Source organism: Ranitomeya imitator, chromosome 1 (genome assembly GCF_032444005.1).
Source record: "Ranitomeya imitator isolate aRanImi1 chromosome 1, aRanImi1.pri, whole genome shotgun sequence".
In the NCBI taxonomy this organism is placed as follows: Eukaryota; Metazoa; Chordata; class Amphibia; order Anura; family Dendrobatidae; genus Ranitomeya; species Ranitomeya imitator.
Window position 1 is genome coordinate 519,251,996 of NC_091282.1, and position 26,648 is coordinate 519,278,643.

The window sequence follows — 26,648 nt, forward strand, 5'->3', positions numbered from 1 at the left end:
AGTGCCTCTAGCCCAGCGGTATCCGCCACCGGAGGACTGTGGGGATGAGCGACCTCTGACCCTGGCCGTGACCCCAGCCTGTGTGCCGTCCTCTCCAGCAGGGGCGCATCCCCGGGTATACAGGCAGGTGGATGGCTGGTCACCAGGGCTGCCCGCGATAGGTGGGTGTCCCCGGGTGACCACGGCTGGCGGAGGCGGGCTCGCGTGCTGAGGGGAGTGGTGTGGACACGGGAGAGGCGGGGACTTGAAGCGTAGCCACGCCCACCAGCGAAGCAAGAGGTGAGCTGTGATCCGGCGGCCGCACAAGCCGGAGGAGCTGTCAGCAGCAGGAGCCCGGCAGTGGCGGAGCAGCGCAACAAGTGGCAAGTCCCTGCACTCATGTCCGTGGCCGGGTGCATGGCAAGGAGCCCGAGCAGCCACCGGTGCCCGCTGTCCCGGCACTGAGCCCATGTGCACACCTCCAAACTTGTCCCATGTGAGCGGTGGACGGGGAGATCGCACCCTGCACGGCGCCGGCCATGGCCAAATGGCTCAATAAGTACTTCAGCCTGGGCAACAACAATAACAACAAGAGCCCCCCGCAGCCCCCCAGACCCGACTACAAGCGGAACGGCGGCAGCGAGCGCTCCGTGCACCTGCAGCAGCAGTACCACCACCACACGTCCCCGCTGCCTGCCCGGGACGAGAGCGACCTCATCAGAGCCTACCGGGCACAGAAGGAGCGCGACTTCGAGGACCCGTACAGCGGCCCCGGCTCGTCCCTCCGCAAGCTGCGGGCCATGTGCGGGGAGGAGCAGGCGGACGGCCGGAGGGGCAGGGCGCCGGGGTGCAGCAGCAGCAGCAGCCTCTTCCAGGAGCCCGGCTCCAGCACCAACACCACGTCCTCGTCCTCCTCCTCGTCCTCCTCCCCGCACCTGTACCGCAGCAACAGCGAGAGGAGGCCGCCCGGAGCCCGCCACCAGCCGCTGCCCGGGGCCGCCGAGCTCAAGTACATCGTGTCACCCAAGCACCGGCTCATCAAGATCGACGGCTGCAGCTGGGGCGACACCGCGGCCACCGGCTCGGCCGGCATCTCCTGGAGCCCGGCCGTCACTGCAGGCATGAGCAAGGGCGAGGAGCTGGGCACCTGTGCCAAGAAGGACAAGGTAAGATGCCGGCCACTGTGGCCTGGCTGCACCTCCCCATGTCATGTGCCAGGCACTGTGCCATCTGTGACAGCCACATGTCACCTGTGTATGGTCTGTGCCAGCCACATGTGACCTGTGTACAGTAGGTGCCAGCTACGTGTCATGTGTGTAGTCTGTGCCATCAGTGCCAGCCACATGTGTGACCTGTGTGCGGTCTGTGCCATCAGTGCCAGCCACATGTGTGACCTGTGTACGGTCTGTGCCATCAGTGCCAGCCACATGTGTGACCTGTGTGCGGTCTGTGCCATCAGTGCCAGCCACATGTGTGACCTGTGTACGGTCTGTGCCATCAGTGCCAGCCACATGTGTGACCTGTGTGCGGTCTGTGCCATCAGTGCCAGCCACATGTGTGACCTGTGTGCGGTCTGTGCCATCAGTGCCAGCCACATGTGTGACCTGTGTACGGTCTGTGCCATCTGTGACAGCCACATGTCACCTGTGTATGGTCTGTGCCAGCCACATGTGACCTGTGTACAGTAGGTGCCAGCTACGTGTCATGTGTGTAGTCTGTGCCATCAGTGCCAGCCACATGTGTGACCTGTGTGCGGTCTGTGCCATCAGTGCCAGCCACATGTGTGACCTGTGTGCGGTCTGTGCCATCAGTGTCAGCCACATGTGACCTGTGTACAGTAGGTGCCAGCTACGTGTCATGTGTGTAGTCTGTGCCATCAGTGTCAGCCACATGTGTGACCTGTGTACGGTCTGTGCCATCAGTGTCAGCCACATGTGACCTGTGTGTACAGTCTATGCCATCTGTGCCAGCACGTGTGACCTGTGTGTACAGCCTGTGCCAGCGGTGTCAACCACATGTGTCACCTGTGTACGGCCTGTGCCATCGGTGCCAGCACATGTGTGACCTGTGTGTACAGCCTGTGCCAGCGGTGTCAACCACATGTGTCACCTGTGTACGGCCTGTGCCATCGGTGCCAGCACATGTGTGACCTGTGTGTACAGCCTGTGCCAGCGGTGTCAACCACATGTCACCTGTGTACGGCCTGTGCCATCGGTGCCAGCACATGTGTGACCTGTGTGTACAGCCTGTGCCAGCGGTGTCAACCACATGTGTCACCTGTGTACGGCCTGTGCCATCGGTGCCAGCACATGTGTGACCTGTGTGTACGGCCTGTGCCAGCGGTGTCAACCACATGTGTCACCTGTGTACGGCCTGTGCCATCGGTGCCAGCACATGTGTGATCTGTGTGTACGGCCTGTGCCATACGTGTCACATGTGTAGTCTGTGCCATCAGTGCCAGCCACATGTGACATGTATATAAATGGATACAGTGTATGCCATCACTGCCAGAGATGTGTGTACAGTCTATGCCATCAATGTCAGCCACATGTGTGTACAGTCTGTGCCATGTGTGACGTGTACACCATATACCATGTAAACCTTTTAGGCAGGTGTGGAATATGTGCCGAGGATCATCAGCAGCATTTGTTTGGTGTAATTGGTTACTGCTGTCAATAATCCTACCTTGTGCCAGTATACAGATAGGCGGTCACGCCAAATACTGATGTGATTTAGATTTCTCCTTTGCTCATTTTGCATTTTAATTGATAATAAACTAATAACACTGCTAATATTGAAAGCATTCTTACTGTGCAGCGGTTTTTTTTTTTTTATACCTGCCTAAAACTTATGCACAGTTCTGGATGTCACGTATGTACGGTCTGTGCCAACCCTCAAATTACCATCTTGCTCCAAATTGATCACTTGGCAGAGGGCGGTTTTGATCCATTGATGTGTTCTGGAGTTTCATGGTTGCACTGTGGTGCCAGCCAGCTATGTGTGTGCCATGTATATATTATTGTGTGCCATGTCTGTGTGTACAGTAATGTGTGTGTGTATAGCCTGCATACTGAATATACATGTGTGAACAATGTATGTGATCTACATATACAGAATATACACTAACATATCCCTTTATACGACGTATGCTAGCACATGTGTGAATGTACTTGTCATGTGTGTAACGTGCTCAGAGCCTGCTACCCATGTGTACCATGTATAGTGCCCGTGTACATACTACGTGTCCCCTGTATGCAGACTGCTCTGGCTTTCCATGGTTGTACCTTCCTATGTGCCTGAGCAGACAGGTGGCTTTTTCTTACAGGGGCTCTGACTATTCTGGGGCATTAGATCACTATGATGACGGTGTCGCCCAGTATACAGGTGGGAGACCATAGCTGGTAGGGGGTGTCTGGTTCGCCCATCTGTAGACCTCCTTTGTACTCCTATAATCTCACATGGCAGTGACTATTTTATTGCTGTGCTGTTGTCCCATGCTGAACTGTGATTTTTCTGGCATTGTTAACCCTTTGTAAGCTGCCTTGTTGTGTAAGTGGCTGCCTGCTCTTGTTTGCTGCACTGTTATATGGTGAGTGGGTGATATCTGACTGCCTGCAGCTGGTGTGCCCTGCAATGGTATATGTAGGTGACACATGCAGAATTAGAGGGTGCCCACTGGCATCTGTGCAGAAGGGGCAGCAGTGGGGTGGAATCTGAAAGTGCACAATCAGAACTATTAAGGTATGTGCACACGTCAAGATTTCTTGCAGAAATTTTCCTGACAAAAACCTGACATTTCTGCCAGAAATCCGCATGCGTTTTTTTTGCGTTTTTGACACGTTTTTGGTGCGTTTTCCCAAATGCATAGAATAGCGGGAAAAACGCAGAAAATCCGCAAAATTAATGAACATGCTGTTTTTATTTTACCACGATGCGGTTTTTTTTGCGGGAAAAAAACACATCATGTGCACAAAACATGCAGAATGCATTCTAAATGATGGGAGGCATAATGTATGTGTTTTTAATGAGTTTTTATAGCGTTTTTACCGTGAAAAAAATGCGAAAAAACCTGAATGTGTGCGCACAGCCTTAAAGTCAGTCCCCATGTCCTGTGGCATTTAGGAGAAAGATGGCATGTGGCAGTGACCTATGTAACCTGAAAATCCAGATTCCTCTAATTTGTTGCATAAGAGTAAATTCTTTCATGGTGTCAGCTTTTCTCCTACAAACCTGTGGCCTGAATTTATGGCCAGTGATTTGAGGTGCAGCTGTGCCCATTTATCCTAGCTGCTCTTGGTGCCCTATGGCAACAAATGTTGGTTCCCACCAGTTAGATCCTTAAGTAAAGGACACAAGCGATTATTTCTGTGCCATTGTCATAGTCTGCAGAGCATTGTCCCTAGATCTATATGTGGAGGCGGAAAAAAAGTGACGCACTTCCAATCTGTGCTGGGGCTGGACACCAGTTGTGTGGCCTTTACTAGCCGTTTGGACTTGTAATTGCATGACAATGGGAAATCCTAAAGTTGGGCAGCAGTGTTGTGTGCCTGTTTCGGTACTTGTCCTCCTTGGGTAGCGATGATTACAAGGATGTCGTCTGTATGTGCATCTATTCTATTGCAGCAGGGAAAGGGTTTATATAGTATAGTTTTTTACACTGGGTCTATGAGACATTGAATGAAAACTGTTTACTACCTGTGGCAAAGACTTTGCCCCTAATAGGAGGTGCTAGATTGAGAGCAGCTAACTGTTGATATCCTAGCACTAACCACTAATGACCACGATTAATCTTCTCAGATTTTCTAATCCATTGATTTGTCACCCGATACGTATGGATTATCACTCACAGCTACTTACTAGTCAGATTGATCAAATATATATAATCACATGTATTTGCACGTCGCGATCTGTAGGCTGTAGGACACTTCCAAACAATGGCCAGTGAGTTTTGACCCAGAGTAGTCTATAGGAGAATGCTACACAATGGTCAGTTTGTGTTGACCTTTAGATTATAGGATAAACCCCCACAATGGTCAGGGTTCTGGTAGATGGGAAGTTCTGCTGTCATTGTTGCCTTGTCTTGGTTTCTGGTTGACCATTGTGTGGTTGCTACAACATTGAGGCTCATGACAGCTAGAGAGAAGAGGGCAGCCCCAGAATTAGCTCTATGCTGGCAATGACTGAGGCTTCTATACACTGCAGAGCATTATAGAGGAGGAAGGAGATGCCATGTACACACATCCTGGATCTCTACTCCTTTCAGTTTCTGTACCTGAGGGCTGGGATTACGCTATAAATTCCTGACTCCCCCATCAGACAGATCTCCTCCAGTTTTTACTTGTGAGGCTGTGATGCAATTTTCCTTGGAATCGGCACTAGTTGGACTCTATCTCTGCCATTCTTGTAGAAAACTGCCTTCAAGGGCAGCTCCGAATTCAGCTACCTAAAGTGGTAAATGTCATACACTGGCAGGCCATATGGTGGCATACAGCAGTGATCATGGCATTAGAGCCTCTCCTATTTGGAGCTCAATGTAATGCTGTGTTCTCCAAGGAGGTACAGTAGGATGCCCAATTATGACTCCTGCCAAAAGTCTGACTGTTCTAGGTTCTTGTATCTAGGCCATTTTGGTACTCGGGAACCCATGGATATGTGGTCCATCCTGAGGCCTGGGAACCCTGTTTTCAGATATTTAGTCCTACCATTTACTATTGTTTTTGTACATTGTCCAATGTTGTTTTAGATTCTATGATTGCCTTATCATGTCAATAATTTTTTATCACTTATTTTGATTGAGAAAACCATTTCCGACACCGAGTAAAAACACATATTTTGGATTTTTGGAGTACTTGATGGGTACAGTCCTTGGAAAATTGTGATGCCAAGACATGTTCATTACAGCAACTCTGATAAATGTCCATCTTTAGTACTTATTTGTAATGACCATGTAGATATGTGGCCGAGCCAGTAAGATGTTCTGCAGGCAGAAGTGATGGACATGCCAATTACGGTTGGTGGTGGGATCATCCATGGCCATAGTCTGGCAGAATGTGGTGCTCCCAGCGCAGTCAGATCCTTGTGGTTTATTACAGGGCAGGAATGTCTTGCTTCCTCCTGAAGCTCTTTATCTTCTATTCTGCTAGGTTCCTGTATTTGCTGAGCTCTTGGGACTTTGTATACTGCTATTGTCTTGTGTACACAGGCACAGCACCACTGCTGTAAGAATTGCTGCTGCCTGGTGCCGGCAAACCAAAATATTAGAGGGTGGGGGGCTTCTTGTGAATTCCGCTACGCTCCCAATCTGGGGGTAAATTTACCAGTCCGCATGGTTCTGTTTATTATACTCTTTCATTACACTCGTGTGTCTATAAGGCTTGAGAAGACAGAATATTGGGATGATGCCTGTGTACATGAGCTGACAGTTCCAGCTTCTCGTACCTGGGGAGATGTGCGGAGCCCGGTGCCAAGCTTTGTGATGTATAGGAAGAATGGAGTATTATTGTCTCAGATTACATGGCTATTCAGCAATTTCCCGAAATATTGGAAAAGGAAAGTGGCATCTAGTTGCTAATGTACTGCATTGGTTTATGACCTATAAAAGACCAGCAATGCCCCAGAAGTGCCCCCCCGGCCAATCATTCAGGGAATGTTTGGATTATCTAGATTATAAAGTGACGTTCTGCTGAAAATTGCAGGATTGTAAAATTATTTTAGATTATCCACAAATCTGCAGCTTATTTTGAGTCTCATGATTGCAGCTCTGTCCATGAAGCAAGTGTCAGATTACTGGATTGTACATTACCCAGTAATCTCCTCTATGAATGCCCCCCCCCAATATTTGCCTTATTAGAACACTTGGCTGCCGTTATCCAGACAAATCGATCAGAGAGTTGATTTATTGGAGACTATATTCTTTTTGTTCATTGGCTAGGAGATAATGTGCCTTTCACTGTCCCTGCCTCTGGCAATGCTAAACCATTTCAATACTAACCCACTTAGGTGATGGAATCTGTTACGATTTATCACTCATGTCAAAACAATTGCATGACGTTGCATTTTTTTTTTTCCCTCCCCTGACATCAGGATTGTAATGTAAACTGAAATGGACATCCTGATTTAATGAAAAGCAACCAATTAAATGGTGTCTACAACTGCGGCTCTGCAAGTGATGCGGCTTGACATGAGTGGTGTCATCCAGGGTCAGCCGAAAAGGAAAAGTGACCTCAGACGGTGCAAGGAATTTGTTGTTTGCATGTTGTTGCCAGGAACAGGTTGGAAAGGAAGACGAGAGCATCAAACGGGTTTCCTGCAGTCCCATCCCGGGTGATCTACGCTAGGCTGGGGACCCTAATCTCACCATACTAGTAGTCCAATCCACATTGAAAGTTAGGCAGCGTTCAGTCAGTCTTACAGATTCGGAATCTCTTCTTGTGGTCATTTCTTGGAAACATGAGAGTTTACACAGCGTCATCCTCAAGATGCTATTCAGTGGCTTCAAGCGGAGGTCTTGCAAAATGTATTTGCTTTACATTAAGCAATAACTGGGGCCGTTGTTAAACTACGAGCCTTTACACGTGCCCAGTTAGGGCTTTTGGAGGTCCGAGAGGAGATCCCCATTCATGTAAGAGTGGCTTTTGTTCTGGCCAACTTGGCTCATACATTCACTACAGATGTCTATTAAGACTATATTTTTCCCAGGGTAATGATAGCTGAATGCCTCATCTAGGGGCAGTTTCACATATGACATGCAATGTCCAGACCAGCCTCATACATGCTTTTGTAGTGGAGTTTGGGACAGAGACCCGCTGTCTGTACTTGGGCCGTCAATGTCGGTGGTGGGAACCTTCTTAAGCCTCTTTCACACATCCGTTTTTTTTTTTAATCAGTCACAATCCATCAGTCTTGAAAAGACGGATCCTGTGCCGATTGTAAAAAAATGACAGATCCGTTGAAGTAGTTACAGCCGGAATTTTAAGGAACAGAGAGAGATTTTCCCCTGAATGGAAATCCTTCCAGGCATGCTCAGTTTGAAAAAACATGGTCCGTCGCTGGATTCCGTTTTTAGACGGTCAGCGACGGATCCTGCATCCATTGGCTTACATTATAGCCAACGACGGACACCACTAGATCCGTTGCTAGGGGATTTTACGACCCTTATGGTATGTACACATGATGCGGATTTTGCTGCGGGTCCGCAGCAGTTTCCCATGAGTTTACAGTTCAATGTAAACCTATGGGAAACCAAAAATGCTGTGCACATACTGCGGAAAAAACCGCGGAAACGCAGCGGTTTACATTCCGCAGAATGTCCCTTTCTGCAGATTCCGCAGCGGTTTTACAGCTGCCTCTATGGAAAACCGCAGTTGTAAAACTGCAGTAAATCCGCGATAAATCTGCAGCAAAAACGTTTTTGCCCTGCAGATTTAACAAATCTGCTGCGGTAAAATCTGCAGTGGCCAAGAATACGTGTGCACATACCCTTAAGGCGTGGGGGCGCTCAAAAAGTATGGGGGCCAACTTCAACCTCCAAATCAATAAACTTCTTCGGTCTTACACATTAGACTAAGGGTCATACAGTTGTGGCCAAAAGTATTGACACCCCTGCAATTCTGTCAGATAATACTCATTTTCTTCCTGAAAATGATTGCAAACACAAATTCTTTGTTATTATTATCTTCATTTAATTTGTCTTAAATGAAAAAACACAAAAAGAATTGTCCTAAAGCCAAATTGGATATAATTCCACACCAAACATAAAAAAGGGGGTAGACAAAAGTATTGTCACTGTTCGAAAAATCATGTGATGCTTCTCTAATTTGTGTAATTAACAGCACCTGTAACTTACCTGTGGCACCTAACAGGTGTTGGCAATAACTAAATCACACCTGCAGCCAGTTGACATGGATTAAAGTTGACTCAACCTCTGTCCTGTCCCTGTGTGTACCACATTGAGCATGGAGAAAAGAAAGAAGACTAAAGAAATGTCTGAGGACTTGAGAAACCAAATTGTGAGGAAGCATGAGCAATCTCAAGGCTACAAGTCCATCTCCAAAGACCTGAATGTTCCTGTGTCTACCGTGCACAGTGTCATCAAGAAGTTAAAAACCCATGGCACTGTGGCTAACCTCCCTAGATGTGGACGGAAAAGAAAAATTGACAAGAGATTTCAACGCAAGATTGTGCGGATGTTGGATAAAGAACCTCGACGAACATCCAAACAAGTTCAAGCTGCCCTGCAGTCCGAGGGTACAACAGTGTCAACCCGTACTATCCATCAGCATCTGAATGAAAAGGGACTGTATGGTAGGAGACACAGGAAGACCCCACTTCTTACCCTGAGACCTTAAAAAGCCAGGCTGGAGTTTGCCAAAACTTACCTAAAAAAGCCTAAAACGTTTTGAAAGAATGTTCTCTGGTCAGATGAGACAAAAGTAGAGCTTTTTGGGCGAAGGCATCAACATAGAGTTTACAGGAGAAAAAAAGAGGCATTCGAAGAAAAGAACGTGGTCCCTACAGTCAAACATGGCGGAGGTTCCCTGATGTTTTGGGGTTGCTTTGCTGCCTCTGACACTGGACTGCTTGACCGTGTGCATGGCATTATGAAGTCTGAAGACTACCAACAAATTTTGCAGCATAATGTAGGGCCCACTGTGAGAAAGCTGGGTCTCCCTCAGAGGTCATGGGTCTTCCAGCAGGACAATGACCCAAAACACACTTCAAAAAGCACTAGAAAATGGTTTGGAGACTTCAGGCCCCTTCACATTTAGCGACGCTGCAGCGATACCGACAACGATCCGGATCGCTGCAGTGTCGCTGTTTGGTCGCTGGAGAGCTGTCACACAGACCGCTCTCCAGCGACCAACGATGCCGGTAACCAGGGTAAACATCGGGTAACTAAGCGCAGGGCCGCGCTTAGTAACCCGATGTTTACCCTGGTTACCATGCTAAAAGTAAAAAAAAAACAAACACTACATACTTACCTACCGCTGTCTGTCCTCCAGCGCTGCGCTCTGCTTCTCTGCTCTCCTCTTGTACTGTCTGGGAGCCGGAAAGCAGAGCGGTGACGTCACCGCTCTGCTTTCCGGCTCACAGACAGTACAGGAGGAGAGCAGAGCACAGCGCTGGAGGACAGACAGCGGTAGGTAAGTATGTAGTGTTTGTTTTTTTTTTACTTTTAGCATGGTAACCAGGGTAAACATCGGGTTACTAAGCGCGGCCCTGCGCTTAGTTACCCGATGTTTACCCTGGTTACCAGTGAAGACATCGCTGGATCGGTGTCACACACGCTGATCCAGCGATGTCTCCAGGGAGTCCAGCGACGAAATAAAGTTCTGGACTTTCCTCAGCGACCAACGATCTCCCAGCAGGGGCCTGATCGTTGGTCGCTGTCACACATAACGATTTCATTAACGATATCGTTGCTACGTCACAAATAGCAACGATATCGTTAACAATATCGTTATGTGTGAAGGTACCTTTCTAAGGTGGCCAGCAATGAATCCAGACCTGAATCCCATAGAACACCTGTGGAGAGATCTAAAATGGCAGTTTGGAGAAGGCACCCTTCAAATATCAGGGACCTGGAGCAGTTTGCCAAAGAAGAATGGTCTAAAATTCCAGCAGAGCATTGTAAGAAACTCATTGATGGTTACCAGAAGCAGTTGATCGCAGTTATTTTGGCTAAAGGCCAATACTTTTGTCTGGCCCATTTTTGGAGTTTTGTGTGAAATGATCAATGTTTTGCTTTTTGCTTCATTCTCTTTTGTGCTTTTTCATTTAAGACAAATGAAAAGAAGATAATGCCAAAGAATTTGTGATTGTGATCATTTTCAGGAAGAAACTGAGTATTATCTTGACAGAATTGCAGCGGTGTCAATACTTTTGGCCACAACTGTTTCACTGCACAGGTCACTTTTTTTTTTTTTTTTTTTTTTTTTTATTGTGTGCTAAATAGGATCAGAGCTGCCATTTTTTTTAAAAGGGAACCTGTCACCCCAAAAATCGCGGGTGAGGTAAGCCCACCGGCATCAGGGGCTTATCTACAGCATTCTGTAATGCTTACCTGAAAAAGGAGAAAAAGACGTTATATTATACTCACCCAGGGGCGGCCCCGCTGCTGGTCAGGTCGAATGGGCGTCTCCGGTCCGCTGCGGCGCCTCCCATCTTCTTTCCATGACGTCCTCTTCTGATCTTCAGCCACGGCTCCGGCGCAGGCATACTTTGCTCTGCCCTGTTGAGGGCAGAGGATAGTACTGCAGTGCGCAGGCGCCGGAAAGGTCAGAGGCCCGGCGCCTGCGCACTGCAGTACTTTGTCTGCCCTCAACAGGGCAGAGCAAAGTACACCTGCGCCGGAGCCGTGGCTGAAGATCAGAAGAGGACGTCATGGAAAGAAGATGGGAGGCGCCGCAGCGGACCGGAGACGCCCATCCGACCTGACCAGCAGCGTGACCGCCCCTGGGTAAGTATAATCTAACGTCTTTTTCTCCTCTTTCAGGTAACATCGGGGGCTTATCTACAGCATTACAGAATGCTGCAGATAAGCCCCTGATGCCGGTGGGCTTACCTCACCCGCGATTTTCGGGGTGACAGGTGCCCTTTAATCATGATCCTGAGGCTATCCATATTCAATTTCCCTTGCGAGCAAAGATGTAGCAGAGTGAATTAGCGCTGCCTGTGTTTGCAGTGGCTCCATTACCTCCTTGCATAACGTGGTCAGGAGTGTGGCAGAGGGATATCACTTTGTTGTTCCTTGAACTTCTAACAGTGCAGTCATGGGGTGCTATAAATGGCCTCCAAATCTGCCAGAGATCAAAATCTAATGGACTGTGGTCTGTCAGTATAAGGCCACAGTATTTGGGGAGTTTTTTCCCTCAGTATTTGTTAGGCCATGTTCACACCATCCTTTTTTTCATGCGGAATCGCCGCGATTTTCCCGCTGCGGGTCCGCAGCTGTTTTCCATGCAGGGTACATTACAATGTACCCTATGGAAAACAGGAACTGCTGTGCCCACATTGCGGAAAATCGCGAAAAAAGCCGCGCTGAATAGCCGCGGTAAAAAAGAAGTACCATGTCACTTCTTTTTGCGAAACTGCAGCGGTTCTGCACCCATAGACCTCCATTGTGAGGTCAAACCCGCAGTAAAACCCGCAGATGAAAAAAATATCTGCGGGTTTTCTGCGGTTTGTGGTGCAGAACCGCTGCAGTGTGGCTGCCCCCCTGTGCCCCAATCCCACCCCCCCGTGCTCCGACGCCCCCCCCCCCCCCGTGCCCTCATCTCCCCCCCTTATACTTACCCGGCCTCCCGGTGTCCGTCCGGCCGTCTTCTCCCTGGGCGCCGCCATCTTGCAAAATGGCGGGCGCATGCGCAGTGCGCCCGCCGAATCTGCCGGCAATATTTGCATGTGTTGAGGCTGTCGAAAAAGCCACGAGACATGCAACTGCAGGGACTCCAACGTAGTATTAGAGCCCGCCGAATATACTCTATTGGCACTCGAGCATGCTTAGATAACACCGTATCCGAGCATGCTCGCTTATCACTACTAATGACTTATAGAGACCACACTATGATGAGAATTTGGAGGAGCTCCCAATCTTGCATAGGTGCCCTCTCTGGGTAAAGTACTGATTGCATTACATTACATGGATAGTTCTTTAAGGCCTCTTTCACACGTCAGTATTTTGTTAGTGTTTGTAGGCCAAAACCTGGAGTGGCTCTTAGAGAAAAATTATAATTGAAAGATTGACTCCTGTTCTGTGTTTTGGGGCCACTCCTGGTTTTGGCCTACAACTACAGAAGTGTGAATAAAGCCTAGCATAGATTGTTGCTCTTCCACCCTTGGCCTGTCAGGAATTATTGCACAATTATTGATAATGACAAGCCCTTGCATTTTTCAGGGAGCAGCGCTTTCTTTTCTGATTTGACATGTTGAATCTTGACAGACATCTGACACACTTAATCCATAAGGTTTGTGAAATGTGCCATGGAATGCTGCCATTCCTCGCGCTGTGGGTGCGGACAGCGGGCTCCTGGTCTTATCGGGCAGCTCGAACATTTCCGTGTGGTATAACCACTACATTGCGCTGGCAGCTGACACAGGCAGGTATTTCTGTCAGCTGGTCAGGGACTGGGGTGTGAGTTATGGAGTAGACTAATGCTCTTGGCGTGTGTGGAACAGTTAGCTGTCAAAGCTGGGAGTCATAATTCTTCCTCCAGTTGGCCGGATCACCAGCCCTCCTTTCGGGAAGGCTCATGTACACTGAAATGTTGGCACCTCTGCGCTGGAAGACTAGTGGTTCTGGAGAATGTCCAGCTGATCTAAGGAGACGGGAACCTGCAAAAATCCCCAGCCCCATACAAAGAGCATGTGTATTTTTGGTCATTTATTTAGTAATTTACCTGTGCACCTGTTATTCAGACTCGCATATGCTCTCTATAGTCTTTATTTCATGCTAGAATATTGCTTGGAAACATACTGTTACCTGGACTTAAAGGCATTCACCCCCTTGGCAGTTTTTGTGTTTTGCTGTCTCACAATGTCAATTTTGATGACTTTGTCCCTGACTTGTTTGGAGATCTCCTTGGTCTTCATGGCGTTTGGTTAGTGTTCTTTCACACTTCAGTTGTGTGGCGTCAGTTAGGTCCGACATCGTGGCGGATCGACGGATCCGTCAAATTTGGTGGAAAAACGGTTCTAACGGATCCGTTTTTTTGACGGATCAGCTGCCCCGATCCGTTTTAAAAACGGATCCGTTAGAACCGTTGCGACCGTTTTTACATCCGTTGTAACCGTTTTTTGACGGATCCGTTTTTTAAAAGAGGAGGATTTCAATGTGATTGGCTACTGGATACTACTGCAAAACTATATATAGCGTGTATTTACACCACATCTTTGAAAGGTTGTAGAGAAAGTGGCAGAAATGGAAGGAGTCCTGGCGAACATTGCAAAGATCTATGCGGATTTTACTTTTGAGGCAAATCAGTTGGCAGTCAGCGTTCGAGAGAGGGAGGAACAAAGACTGCGCATCCTACGGCAGCGGCGGAAGAGAAGGCTGTGGATCCATCCCATCACAGCACAACGTATGACCCGTGGTGTTTATTCCACGCTTTACATGGAACTAAGGGAAAACCCTCAAAAGTTCTTCAATTATGTGAGGATGAGAGCTGAAAATTTCGAGTTTTTATTAGGCTATGTGGAAGACTGTATACGTAGACGAGACACCCAGATGCGATTCTCAATATCACCAGCAGAGCGTCTCATGGTGACTATTCGGTAAGTAATTTTTTTTTTTTAAATGATTCTCATTCATCAGACTTATAACTGTAATGTTGTTTTTTGAATTTTTTTATTAATTATTGTCTTTTCGTTTTGTTAACAGATTCCTTGCAACTGGAGAGTCGTTCTCATCCCTCCATTTTCAGTATCGACTTGGGATATCCACCATCTCGGGGATCATCAGAGATACCTGCCGGGCATTGTGGGAGTGCCTACAAGTGGAATACATCCCAGAGCCATCACAGGAGAGGTGGCTGGAGATCGCCCAAAATTTTCATCAAATTTGCCAGTTTCCAAATTGTGTTGGAGCAGTTGATGGAAAGCACATACGGATCGTCAAACCTTCAGGCTCTGGATCACAGTTTTATAACTATAAGAAGTACTTCTCTATTGTGTTGATGGCCATAGCCGATGCACAATGCAAGTTCATCGCTGTTGATATCGGTGCGTATGGACGCGCAAATGATTCACAAATCTTTAAAAATTCACCAATGGGGCGCCGTTTATATGGAGAGACATTTGATTTTCCGCCCCCTAGACCTCTCCCTGGAACCACTAGTCCACCATTACCATTTGTTTGTGTTGGAGATGATGCCTTCCAGCTTTCCCCACACTTGCTGAAACCCTTTGGAAGTAGTGGACTGACCCAGAGGAAAAAAATTTACAATTACCGCTTAACCAGAGCACGAAGAGTAGTGGAATGTGCTTTTGGCATCTTAACTGCCAAATGGAGAGTCCTGCTAACTGCAATTAAACTGCAGACTGAAACTGTCGATGATGTGGTCAAAGCGTGCGTTGTCCTGCACAATTTTGTTTTATCAAAAGAACAAGTTTCCCTGGAGGATAATGTTTCTGAAAGCACCTTACGGGATTACCAAAACCCCACTTTTCGCAGTCCAGTAGCAGTCTCCAGAATGCGGGACAGTTTTGCAGACTACTTCATGTCTCCTGCAGGATCAGTTGACTGGCAGTATGAAATGGTGTAAAAAAATTTTTCTTTTTACACTTGTAAAAATACCATTTTTTGTTTGCTTACAAAATCTTTGTACTTTAATGCAGCATTGTATGTTTTGCAACGGTACCCTTTAAACACTGTTATTGTTACTATTGCCATAACCTTGGTGATTTAAAAACTTTACAAAAAAAAAAGAGAAAGACAATAAAATTGTTTTTAAACCAAAAAACTGTTTATTTATTTACAGATTCTCATAGTTTGGGGTGGAGATAGTAGCGGAGGGGCTGACAGGGCGGACCACGTCGAGAGTGGGGGACAGGACATCACGGGGAGGAACAGAAGTAGAATGGGTGGTGAAAACATGAGGTTGTGTAGAGAGTTGAGGTGCTGATGTGGTGTGTGGGAGGTATGAAGGTGTTGGTGGGATTGGGAACGGAGAAGTTAAAGGGGAAGAATGGAAGGGGGACGGTAAAAACTGGGAAAGACTAAGGGGGGAAGGAACAAATGACGAAGGAGTAGAATGGACGGGAGGAGGACGGACAGGAGGAGGACGGACGGGAGGATAGACGGTGGATTGAGAGGGGAAAGGTGTTGACACATGAAGGGTAGGTGGAGGGGCATGGGACATCGCCTGCGCTAGAGCAGTGTGGCAGCCTTGCATCACATGCATCTGCAGGTCAGGAGTTAGATTTTCCATGTGCCTGAGGACCGACTGAAAAAAACAGTGCCTTGGTGACTGATTTGCATCTGATTGCATCCTATCAAGACGACTGCTGAGTTCAAGTATGCTTTTGTTAAGCATATTGTACCCAGCAGACGTTTGCTCACTCAAAAGCTTGATGGCACTGTGAAAGGATGCATTCAGCTGCAAAAAGTCAGGCGCATAGCTCCTTTCCTGACCTCTCTGGCGCTGCCGTCCTGACCACAACGTTGGTCTAGATGTTGCGGCAGTGGCAGAGGGGTGGGGTAAAGGGAACTCTAACTCATCACCTGCAGCTTCAAGTGACGAAGTCCGCCCTGCTGCTCCAGCGCTGGTGGATGAGGCTGAGGGATCAAACGAAAGGGAAGGTGCAGAAACAGAGGGGTTGACGTGGTCCCCGGTGGCGGACTCTTGAGGGATCGCTCCAGAGGGGTGCAACTCTGATGCAGGCTCCCGAGTGCTGCAGAAAGTGCTGTTAAAGAAGAAAAAAAAAATTAGTATCTGGATATTACAATTGCCCTTGCTGCAAAAAAAATTGAAGGTTACACATTTTTACAGTTTGACTGAAAATATGTGGTGTTGAATATTTACCTTCTGCTCAGCAGCGTCGACCGGAGGAACGACAGGGCTCTGGCATGTTTGTATCTGCTCCTGCGTCCTCTAGATCCACTCGGGGCCTGCATCTCCTTATTAAACTCCCTCTTGAAGCGATCCCTGAGTGACCGCCACCGCACGATAATCCTGTTACCTGGAAAGAAAAAGCAAAAATTGGTTACTATACACCACATTAAATCATGCCTAACATAAGGTTATGAAGTGTGAATACTTACGCGCTAGATCCTGGGCCCCAGCATCGAGTTCCTCCCAGTTATCCATAACAGCACTGCACACTTCCTCCCATAGCCGTCGGGTGATTAACTGGTCAGCATGGCGGCGGTCCGACATGTTCCACAGCGGCTCCCGACTTTGTACTGCTTCGATGAGGGTGTTCACATCGATGCCCTCCTCTTCATCATCTTGTTCGGGAGCACGCTGTGAAGCCTAACAAAAAGATAAGAATAAAAAGGGAAAGATTACAACACATGAATTTTACATTTTACTAAACACCAAACCAAAAAGGAACTTACTCTTCGGCGACCGCCGCGATTATCATTCCGACGACTATGGGAGGTGCTTTGAGGAACTCTACGTCGAGCCCCGGATTGTGAAGACTAATTTAAAAAAAAAAAATAAAATTAATAATGTTCTTTGATCGAGGCATATGTATTGTGTGCTGTGCTGAATGTTTGTGTTGGGTGTAGTGCATTGTATGTGAGGATCGGTCTGTTCAAAACTTACACTATGCGCTCCCGCTCCTTGTATTTCTCCACCCTGTCCGTCTCCTTCTGTTAGCCCCTCTGCTTCATATTCCTGTGAATACAGAATAAACACATAAAGGCTTAAAATACAATTGCCATTGTTGCACCAAAATAAAAAATTTATGAAGAAAAAAAATTAACACCTCAGTTTGCTGATGATGTGCTGGGGGGCTCTCAGAAGAAGACATTATGATCTTGCGTCTATCTTGGGTTGGTCGGTCCCTTGCTTGGGTCCTCTTGGTCCCTAGAATCTGTAAGCATAAAGGGAGTTCTAAGCTACTATACAAAAGGATAGATAGATAGATGCAGCTTTCAGGACTTTACACTTACATCTGTTTCCAAAACTTGGGGCTTGCCTATAGCTTGGGTCGGTCGGTCCCTTGCTTGGGTCCTCTTGGTCCCTAGAATCTGCAAGTATAAAGAGAGTTCTAAGCTACTATACAAAAGGATAGATGCAGCTGTAGGGACTTTACACTTACAACTTTAAAAAAAAAATGGGGAGCCTGCTTGTGTACGTCTTGGCTCAGTACCTACTACAGTACCTACAGTGCCAACTTATTTTTGATTTCCCCCACCACAAAAGAAAAAAAAAATTCTACCGTCAAACTTGATGCACAAGCTGCCAAACCCTCTACCTCCTGTTTCCCCACAAAAAAACCCCCCAAAAATCCCTTTAAAACAACACCAAAACTACTTAGAACTTGATATGCGCAATGCGCATGCTGTTAAAACCCACCTAAACAAAGTTTAACCTTATAAAAAATGTTCCTCATTCGAAATTAAAATACCAATCCCCAAAATTGTTAATTATGATTACCCTACAGTTTGTATTTTCTAAAACCAGATAACATATTCTATAGCAAAGATTTGCATTACACATTTGTATATATAACCTTTACTGCATGTTTACCCAATATTACATTTATCTTGAAATGAGACTACTGACAGTTTTGTGAAATTTTTATTACTATATTTTTTTAAATTTTCTTTTTTTTAGGGTACAGTAGGAGCTACACTGCTCTTTATTTGAAATACAAGTACATTATGGAAAACAACAAAGATGCAGAACACATCACACATCATTTATACACACACACAAAACAAATTTTACACCACAGCTATTCAAAATACCAGCATAGTATGAAAAACATATAAACAGGGCAGGCAGGCACACGCACGCACGCACGCACGCACACACAGCCACCTTCTGTCTGTCCCTCGGCACTCTGCTTCTCTGCCCTGTGTGAGCACAGCGGCCGGAAAGCAGAGTGGTGACGTCACCGCTGTGCTCTGCTTTACGGCTGGATGGCGCTCACAATGCAGAGAAGCACAGCACGGGGACAGACAGCGGAATTTACCTTTTTTTTTTTTTACTTTTGCACTGGTAACCAGGGTAAACATCGGGTTACTAAGCGCGGCTCTGCAGTTAGTAACCCGATGTTTACTCTGGTTACCGGCATCGTTGGTCGCTGGAGAGCGGTCTGTGTGACAGCTCTCCAGCAACCAAACAGCGACGCTGCAGCGATCCGGATCGTTGTCGGTATCGCTGCAGCGTGTGACGGTACCTTTAGTAAATACATCAAAAATCAACATTAACCAATATGGCATTGACAAATGCACATGCAACCAACAAGATGCACACAAACATACCTGCAAGCAGAGTCATAACGCAAGCATAACACATGAACAGGCGTAATATTGACGAAGGCATAATAAGGTGCAGGCACATGAACACATACATACAAAAGCACACAGCAGTACAAAAATACACACACACACGGCCATCAGTCCTCCGGCCGGAGCTTGATGTCTTCACAGTGGCAGGCCTCGGGGTGGATCTGGACTGTAGCAGGGCACTGGCTGTTGCAGGACGACGGCAGGCCTCAGGTTGGATTCAGGTTTTAAAAGCTCTTGCTGTACTCAGTACGTCATACACAAATGCGCACACACACACACACACACACACACACACACACACACACACACACACACACACACACACACACACACACACACACACACACACACACACATGCACGCTGGATGTCAGTACTCACATGGCTGTCTCAGGCAGGGTCTGGCTGGCACGGCCTCTCTGGCTGGCTGGCAGGGCCTCTCTGGCTGGCAGGGCCTGGCTGGCAAGGTCTTGCTTGCAGGGTCTGGCAGTGTGTCTCTGGCTGGCAGGGCCTCTCTGGCTGGCAGGGCCTCTCTGGCTAGCTGGCAGGGCCTCTCTGGCTGGCTGGCAAGGTCTTGCTGGCAGGGTCTGGCTGGGTCTCTCTTGCATTGAAGGGTCTGTCTTGCTGGCTGGTACATTTGGGAATGACCTGTCCTCTTTATATAGTTTTTGGGTTGTCTGGGCAAAGTATCCACTTTTTGGAGCATGCTCAATCAAAAAAAGCGGATTGAGGCGACGGATCCGCCAAAAAGCGGATCGCGACGGATCCGTCGCCCATAGGCGCCCATTCTAAAAAAAGGCGGACACGACGGATCCGCCGCGGTCCGCCTTTTCGGCCGCGCCAAAAAACGTTACAAAGTCCGTCAATGTCTAGACAACGTCCGCCAAATATCGACGGATCCGTCGCATGGCGGATGGAACGGACGGCCATCCGCCACAATCCGTCTCTAATGCAAGTCAATGGGAAAATAGCGGATCCGCCAAAAAAAAATGGCGGATCCGCCATTTCACGAAAATGGCGGTTTTTGACTGACGCCGAAAGACTGAAGTGTGAAAGAGGCCTTAGTGGTTCCTCTTGCCTAATGGTGTTACAGCCTCTGTGGCCTTTCAGGAAAAGGTAAAGTATATATACTGACAGACATGTGACACAGATAGCACACAGGTGGGCTTCCTGTCACTAAGCAGGTGACTTATGAAGGTAATTGCTTGCACCAGAAATTTCTAGGGGCTTCATCACAACAGGGGTGAATAAGTATGCACAAGTCAATTATTAGTTACTTGATTCCATAAATATGATTTATGCTTATATTTTCTCACTTTACCAATCGACTATTCAGTGCTGATGCTTCACTTTCAATGGGTAAAAATCCAAGGGGGTGAATACTGATGCAAGCAACTGTATCTATACAAATGACTTGTTTGCCCGGCTGTCATTAGTATCCTATAGGATTGTGCAAAGCCATTATAACGTGGGCCCTGTTCACATCTGCTGTGCAGCCTCCTCCTTCGCACATTGTCACTTGGTATGTGTGGACGTGATGGGCAGTATGTATTACATAGCGTATGTGCAGTGTCCTCGCCAGTATGGCATTGACCTCTTTAAAATAGAAAGAATGGGACAAACTGACCATTGCACCAAGCCTATTTCTGCTCATGTCAAATATGCCCGGCCTGAAAACACTCATTTTGAAGTCTTTAATATGTAATCTGACAATGGCATGCTGCAGGGACAGAGACCTTGATTCCTGGGATGAATCACTTAGTTCACTTGGGGCAGCAGTTGTGATAAAATCCGTTTTCTTTGCTGTAGATGTAGCAGAGCTGAGATATTGAACCCCGTATAACCCACATCCCTGATTATCAGCTTTATGTTCATATACAATGTACAGAGGTCTTGTTTGGACTAGTTGGAACGGGGCAGCTTGTCATGTAGTGATAATCTCCTGCTGATAAAATACTGATTGTATTGAAACAGCAAAACACAGCCCAGTAAGTGACACATTGCTGGAATCTGCTTAGAGAAAAACCTTCTTCGGATTCTCTTTGACCATTGTGGCTAGTTTACATGAACAGAATTACACATGAGCCAAAGATTAATTACCGGTAGTCTAATTCTTTCGGATTACACCCGTCCCTACATTCAGTAGGTGGTCAGATAGCATCGTCCGGTATTTCTTGATGAAAGCCCAGCCGGCTTTAGGTCTGTTTCTTGTGTCCGAAACTAGTGGACCACAATTCTATTTTGGTAGCGCACTTTGCTAGGTTCATAGTGCTATTAAATGTGTGCCGCTGTGCACACAGCACAAGAATTTGTTTGTAGATAGTTTGTTGTTAATCTTTACATGCACGCACATAAAAATTTTTTATCCTCATAATATATTGCTGTCATCATATAGCACTGTGTACTTACTTGCTCATCTGGCTTCTCTAACCAGTAAATTCTTCTTTTTTTCCCCATTAGGTCTATGACATCACATGATTAAATACCAACTAGCTGAATCTTTCTAAGCTCTATGTAGAAGCAGGAGGTCAATTTTCTCTGTATGAGTTATGATTCCCTGCAAAAGTCCCTGGCAGGGAAAAGAGAAGAGCAGCTGGGTCAGATAGAAGATAAGGAGGGGATGATAAATGCAGGGACAAGAGACTTCCTGTTATCTTTCTAGACAGGAGAAAAGAGAAGTATGACCTGGGTAGAAAGGCAGAATGAGCAGTAGTAAGTACACAGTGCTGTATAATATGATAACTGCTAGATATTAGAGGCAAAAAACTGAGTGCTTCTTTAATGAAATGTAACAAATAATTGCATTTCCTTATCCCAGTATCCACTGTAGGGCTAGTGCCTTGATTGTGAAGGTGCACAGCACACATCGCACCCCATATTTTTGTGCTCTGCGTTACTTGGTGGCCTATAATGGGGGAGGTTTTCATGCTGCACAACCACGTCGAGTTTACTAATGGCTTTCTCTGCTGGCTTTAGACCAGTGTTCTGTAGATAGAAGAGATACCATACACCATTACAGCCCATGATCTAGTCTGATAACGTTAATTCACGCTTGCACGCTTTTGAGCCTCACAGCAGCGCCAAACATTTCATTATCCAATTTACTATAGTCGTGTATTGCTGATTTAGAGAATAATTACATGGTAACACAGCAAACATATCATTTTGACCTTGTGATTTCCGTGTCCCGTGCCTCGCTGCTCAGCTCAGGTTTTTTTTTATTGTACTGCTCGTCTGCTGCCATAAAATTTGCTGTTTATGGACCTCTATAATTTAAATACCTAAAAAAGCACCCTCGCATACCCCAAAATTTACATGTAGCCATTGAGTGTTGGGTCCTGACTTCTATGGTAACCGAAGCCATATACTGACATTTCTCAGGAAATCCTAATGATAACATGTGGTTCCTAAAACCAGTGCTGTCACTGATGGCAGATCAACACATTGCAAGGCTGGCCACTGCTCTGATTAGGGGGGGATGTGTGCTGTTCCCCTCTTAAAGGGAGTCTGTCGCCCGTTTTTTTTCGATTTGAGATATGGTTCAATTGTGCATGAGCTCTGCATTACAGCAGTACCTTTCATATCCCCCGATTTCAGCCCCCTTTGAGAAAATACCTTTGTAATCTCTCCGTTTTCCTATGTAAATTACCCCGGTCCAATGGGCGGGGCCTATTCACCGTCTTTCCCCGCTCCTCAGCGTTCTCGACGTAATGAGATCGGTGAATAGCACAGATGCCATACAGTTTCTGCGCGTGCGCATTGAATTGGCCTCTAGTGCCTGCACAGTATGCTTTGCCCAACTGTGGTCAAAGCATAAAATCACTGTTGCGCATGCGCCCGCATTTTTCATTACGTTCTATTCCCCCTTGCATGGCAAGACTTCCGGGGCACAGAACGTAATGTAAAATGGCGCATGCGCATTAATGATTTTTATGCTTTGCCCACTGTTGGGCAAAACATACTGCGCACGCGCGAGAGGCCACTTCAATGCGCAGGAAAGAGTGTAGAGCAAGGCAGGAAGTGGGGAGAAACGGCGAATAGGCCCTGCCCATCAGACCGGGGTAATTTACATAGGAAAACGGAGATATTACAAAGGTATTTTCTCAGCAAAGGTGGGGAATCGGGGGATATGAAAGGTACTCCGGTAATGCAGAGCTCAGGCACAATTGAACCATATTTTTATCTCCAATCGAAAAAAAGGGGTGACAGGTTCCCTTTAAGTAAAGATGAGGACAATGCTATAATAAGCAATAGATTAGCAGAATATTTTACTATACCTTGAATTGAAATATGGGGAAACTATATAGGTATAGACAGTTTCTGTGTATCCATACACTTGGCACTCTGCACCCTGTGTGCCAAGATATGTGCCATCTGTGAATATATAGAATGTAAGCTGCATTTGGTGGCCGTCGTGTATCGTCCAATATATGTGCCACGTAGCTTCATGTTGTGAGTGTATTCCATAAATCCGCAATGCCTGCATACATCCTGGCGCTCAGTGCTGCTGTATGCTCCTGTCTGTACATGGCCGCTTGCACCTGTTCACACTGGCCTCATGCTGTTAGGAGGTGCTGGTCAGGTTTCTGTTTCTTCGTAGTGTGGAGGTGGTGATGACTGCTTCCATAGTTGGCTGAGCTCTTCCCCAATCAGTCTTGGGCATCTATTGGACACGTCCATGGTTTAATGGGCAGCACACTGATCCATAGTTTATAATTGATCCATACACGCATCCTTTTTAAAAAAAAAAAAAAACCGATCCATGTGTTTGATGTGAGACTCTGAGATTGTCCTATTGTCATCCATTTTGCGGAACAACCATTAAAGTCTACAAGGGTCAGTTAAAAATGGATGGAAAGCGGATGACTTTCTTGGAAGTAATATTGATGTGCCACCTCCATTTTTAACTGGTGCATTGCTGACAGTTGGTGATAAAATAGTTAATTTGCTTCAGTTTTTGAAAGAAGGTCCCTTCAAAAAGGTTTTGTTGTTTTTTTTTTTTTTGTGTGCAAGATATGGGTTCATTTTTGAACAAAGTTCTTCAATTTTCCAATTCTTTTCTCTAAAGCAGTAATGCAGTGTACCTTGTGCATAAATCTTGGCGCCCTCTTTGTATATGCTGCCATCCCAGCAGCTTTCCCCTGTTCACATTGGCTTCGTTTGATCAGGGTTTTTTTTTTTTCTCTCATGCAACCAATTTAGTGAAGATGAAGTTCACTAATATAATGGGAAACCTCCTCCCAAAGGAACAATCTTTTAGTATCTTTGTTTTCCAATGTTTCCTTTAGTGCCGTGATTGAGGCCATTTTAAACAGAACTGTATTTAATAGCCTTGTACCGTAATTATCCCATGATTCATTAGCTCGCATATGGATTTTAGAATAAATTCGAAGACCAATTACAGAATCTGGTCATGTGACCCTTTTATTGATGAAAGGGGGTATCCAGCCATGAAAATCTAAAACTGGAGCCATACTCCCCTACTAGGGTTGAGCGACCTTGACTTTTTTAGGGTCGAGCCGAACCCGACTATCTCAAAAGTCGAGTCGAGTGAAATCGGCCGATTATGGCGAAAAGTCGAGGATCGACCGAAACTCACTCTCTCTCTCTCTCTCTCTCTCTCTCTCTCTCTCTCTCTCTCTCTCTCTCTCTCTCTCTCTCTCTCTCTCTCTCTCTCTCTCTCTCTCTCTCTCTCTCTCTCTCTCTCTCTCTCTCTCTCTCTCTCTCTCTCTCTCTCTTTCATCGCTACAGCGCACAAGCGACAACATGGCGATAGGTCTTAGGGGCGTGGACGCCTATGTCATCACTCTGCCCACGCCCCTTCATTGGCTGAAAAAAATGGCGCCAAGCGCGTCATACGAAACGCGACTTTGGCGCGAAAGTCGCGTACCGCATGGCCGACCCCACACAGGGATCGGGTCGGGTTTCATGAAACCCGACTTTGCCAAAAGTCGGCGACTTTTGAAAATGAACGATCCGTTTCGCTCAACCCTATCCCCTACCAATCCCCCTCGCCCCTCTGATTTCCACTCTTCTGACCCTTTTCCGGTCTCTAGTTTCCCACAGCTGATAACACGTTGTCTAATTTCATGTGTCCTGCAGCCAATCATTGCCTGCAGCAGTCACATTGCAGTTGATCAGATGCCATCTGAGAAATAGCCATTGGCATTGGGGGATGGGCACATCATACACTGAGCTGCAGGGTATAGTAAAGATGCTTTTAGAAGTGGTCTATATCTGTGTCTTTATAAAGGAACAATATAGAAGGCTATGCTATTCCATCCTTTCCATTGGAATCCTATGTATGACGTCTGAGGCATCAGTTTAGCATACCTTTTCCTATGTATCGGTTTAATGGAAGCTGTAAGTGATGTGAGCACAGCCTAAACCGTTCAGGAGCGTCTGTCATGGGTTAAAACGAGCTTGTGTATTGCGCTGTAAATTGTGCCAATGTGGTGATGACTGAGTATGTCCTACTCCCAGTCGTAAGAACTCGCGTACAATGTGTTGGAAAGTACATAATGAAGGCATTCCCAACATATCGCACCCGCGAGGTCACGTAAAGCGTGTTAGGAACCTGGGAGGAGGCTGTGCTGGTATGTAGAGAGGAGCGCAGGCATGGACTTGCACCAGCGAACTCAAGGAAGAATAGGATTTTCCCATCCAGATTTTTCCACTCCTATTTACTATTATGTTCTCTAGTGATGAGCGAACGTGCTGGGATAAGGTGTTATCTGAGCATGCTTGGGTGCTAACGGAGTGGCTTCCGCATGCTCTAATAGTATGTTCGGGCCCCCGCTGCTGCATGTCTCGTGGCTGTTCGACACCCACAACCCATGCAGGGATTGCCCGCGAGACATGCAGCCGCGGGGACTCGAACATATTATTCGAGCACGCCGAAGACACTCTTGGCGCACGAGCATGCTCAGATAACACCTTAAGCTACTTTCACACTAGTCCATCGGTACGGGCCGTCACAAACCATCGGCCCGACGGACAGTGTGATTGATTAGCGCAACGTGGGCAGCGGATGCAGGTTTACAATGCATCCGCTGCCCATTGTGAGTTCCGGGGAGGAGGGGGCGGAGTCTTGGCCGCGCATATGCGGTCGAATATGGAGGACCCGACGCACAAAAAAAGTTACATTGAACTTTTTTGTTCGTCGCGGCCGCCAAAAACACGACGCATCCGTAGCACGGCGGACGCGACGTGTGGCAATGTGTCGCTAATGAAAGTCTATGGAGAAAAAACGCATCCTGTGGGCAACTTTTCAGGATGCGTTTTTTTTTTCCAAAACGACGCATTGCGACGTCCGTCACACGACGCTAGTGTGAAAGTAGCCTTATTCCAACACGTTCACTCATCACTAATGTTCTCATTTTCATGTTCCCCGGTTAACATTTAGGGCATGTGTATTAAATATTTTGGCATACCTCTGTAAACACAATTGTCCTGGTGCTACATAATCATCTCCTTTTCTATGCCATGTACCCGTGGTAAATGCCACTCATTGGTCATGCATTTTCTAAGGTTCAAGCAAAGGTTTTGTTTGGTTTCTGTTGCCATACTTTAAACCAAATGAGATTTTAGTCACAAATTTAGTGAAGGGAATTCTATCCCCACATATACAGTGCAGCAGTGTTGCGCCTGTGTGGATGCGGCGGTGTTGCGCCTGTGTGGATGCGGCGGTGTTGCGCCTGTGTGGA

The 26,648-nt window shown here is 46.8% G+C and overlaps 3 protein-coding genes across 3 annotated transcripts in view; 2 read left to right on the forward strand and 1 right to left on the reverse strand.

Moving 5' to 3' along the window:
- Nucleotides 1–277: 277 nt before the first annotated feature.
- The window catches only part of SHB (SH2 domain containing adaptor protein B), a 198,564-nt gene continuing 172,193 nt past the window's right edge, over nt 278–26,648 (forward strand). Inside the window, exon 1 of the mRNA XM_069766669.1 lies at nt 278–1,145. Coding sequence (XP_069622770.1) covers nt 519–1,145 — 627 coding nt within the window. The 5' untranslated portion in view covers nt 278–518. The remainder of the gene's footprint in view (nt 1,146–26,648) is intronic.
- LOC138676956 (uncharacterized) lies at nt 13,843–15,437 on the forward strand. Its single transcript, XM_069766680.1, has 2 exons — nt 13,843–14,250; nt 14,357–15,437. The coding sequence occupies exons 1-2, from the start codon at nt 13,898–13,900 to the stop codon at nt 15,237–15,239; spliced, it is 1,236 nt and encodes a 411-aa protein (XP_069622781.1). The 5' UTR covers nt 13,843–13,897; the 3' UTR covers nt 15,240–15,437.
- LOC138676966 (uncharacterized) lies at nt 15,450–17,004 on the reverse strand. Its single transcript, XM_069766693.1, has 3 exons — nt 16,739–17,004; nt 16,500–16,656; nt 15,450–16,380 (listed from the first exon to the last, which is right to left on the reverse strand). The coding sequence occupies exons 1-3, from the start codon at nt 16,851–16,853 to the stop codon at nt 15,450–15,452; spliced, it is 1,203 nt and encodes a 400-aa protein (XP_069622794.1). The 5' UTR covers nt 16,854–17,004.

Excerpts from the sequence above, each read along its gene's own strand:
- LOC138676956 (XM_069766680.1), top strand. The coding sequence starts at position 13,898 with ATGGAAGGAGTCCTGGCGAACATTGCAAAGATCTATGCGGATTTTACT. Across the intron at positions 14,251-14,356 it reads CGTCTCATGGTGACTATTCG|ATTCCTTGCAACTGGAGAGT; the intron begins GTAAGTAATTTT and ends TTTTGTTAACAG.
- LOC138676966 (XM_069766693.1), bottom strand. The coding sequence starts at position 16,853 with ATGTCGGACCGCCGCCATGCTGACCAGTTAATCACCCGACGGCTATGG. Across the intron at positions 16,657-16,738 it reads TGGGGCCCAGGATCTAGCGC|GTAACAGGATTATCGTGCGG; the intron begins GTAAGTATTCAC and ends TTTTCTTTCCAG. Across the intron at positions 16,381-16,499 it reads TCGACGCTGCTGAGCAGAAG|CACTTTCTGCAGCACTCGGG; the intron begins GTAAATATTCAA and ends CTTCTTTAACAG.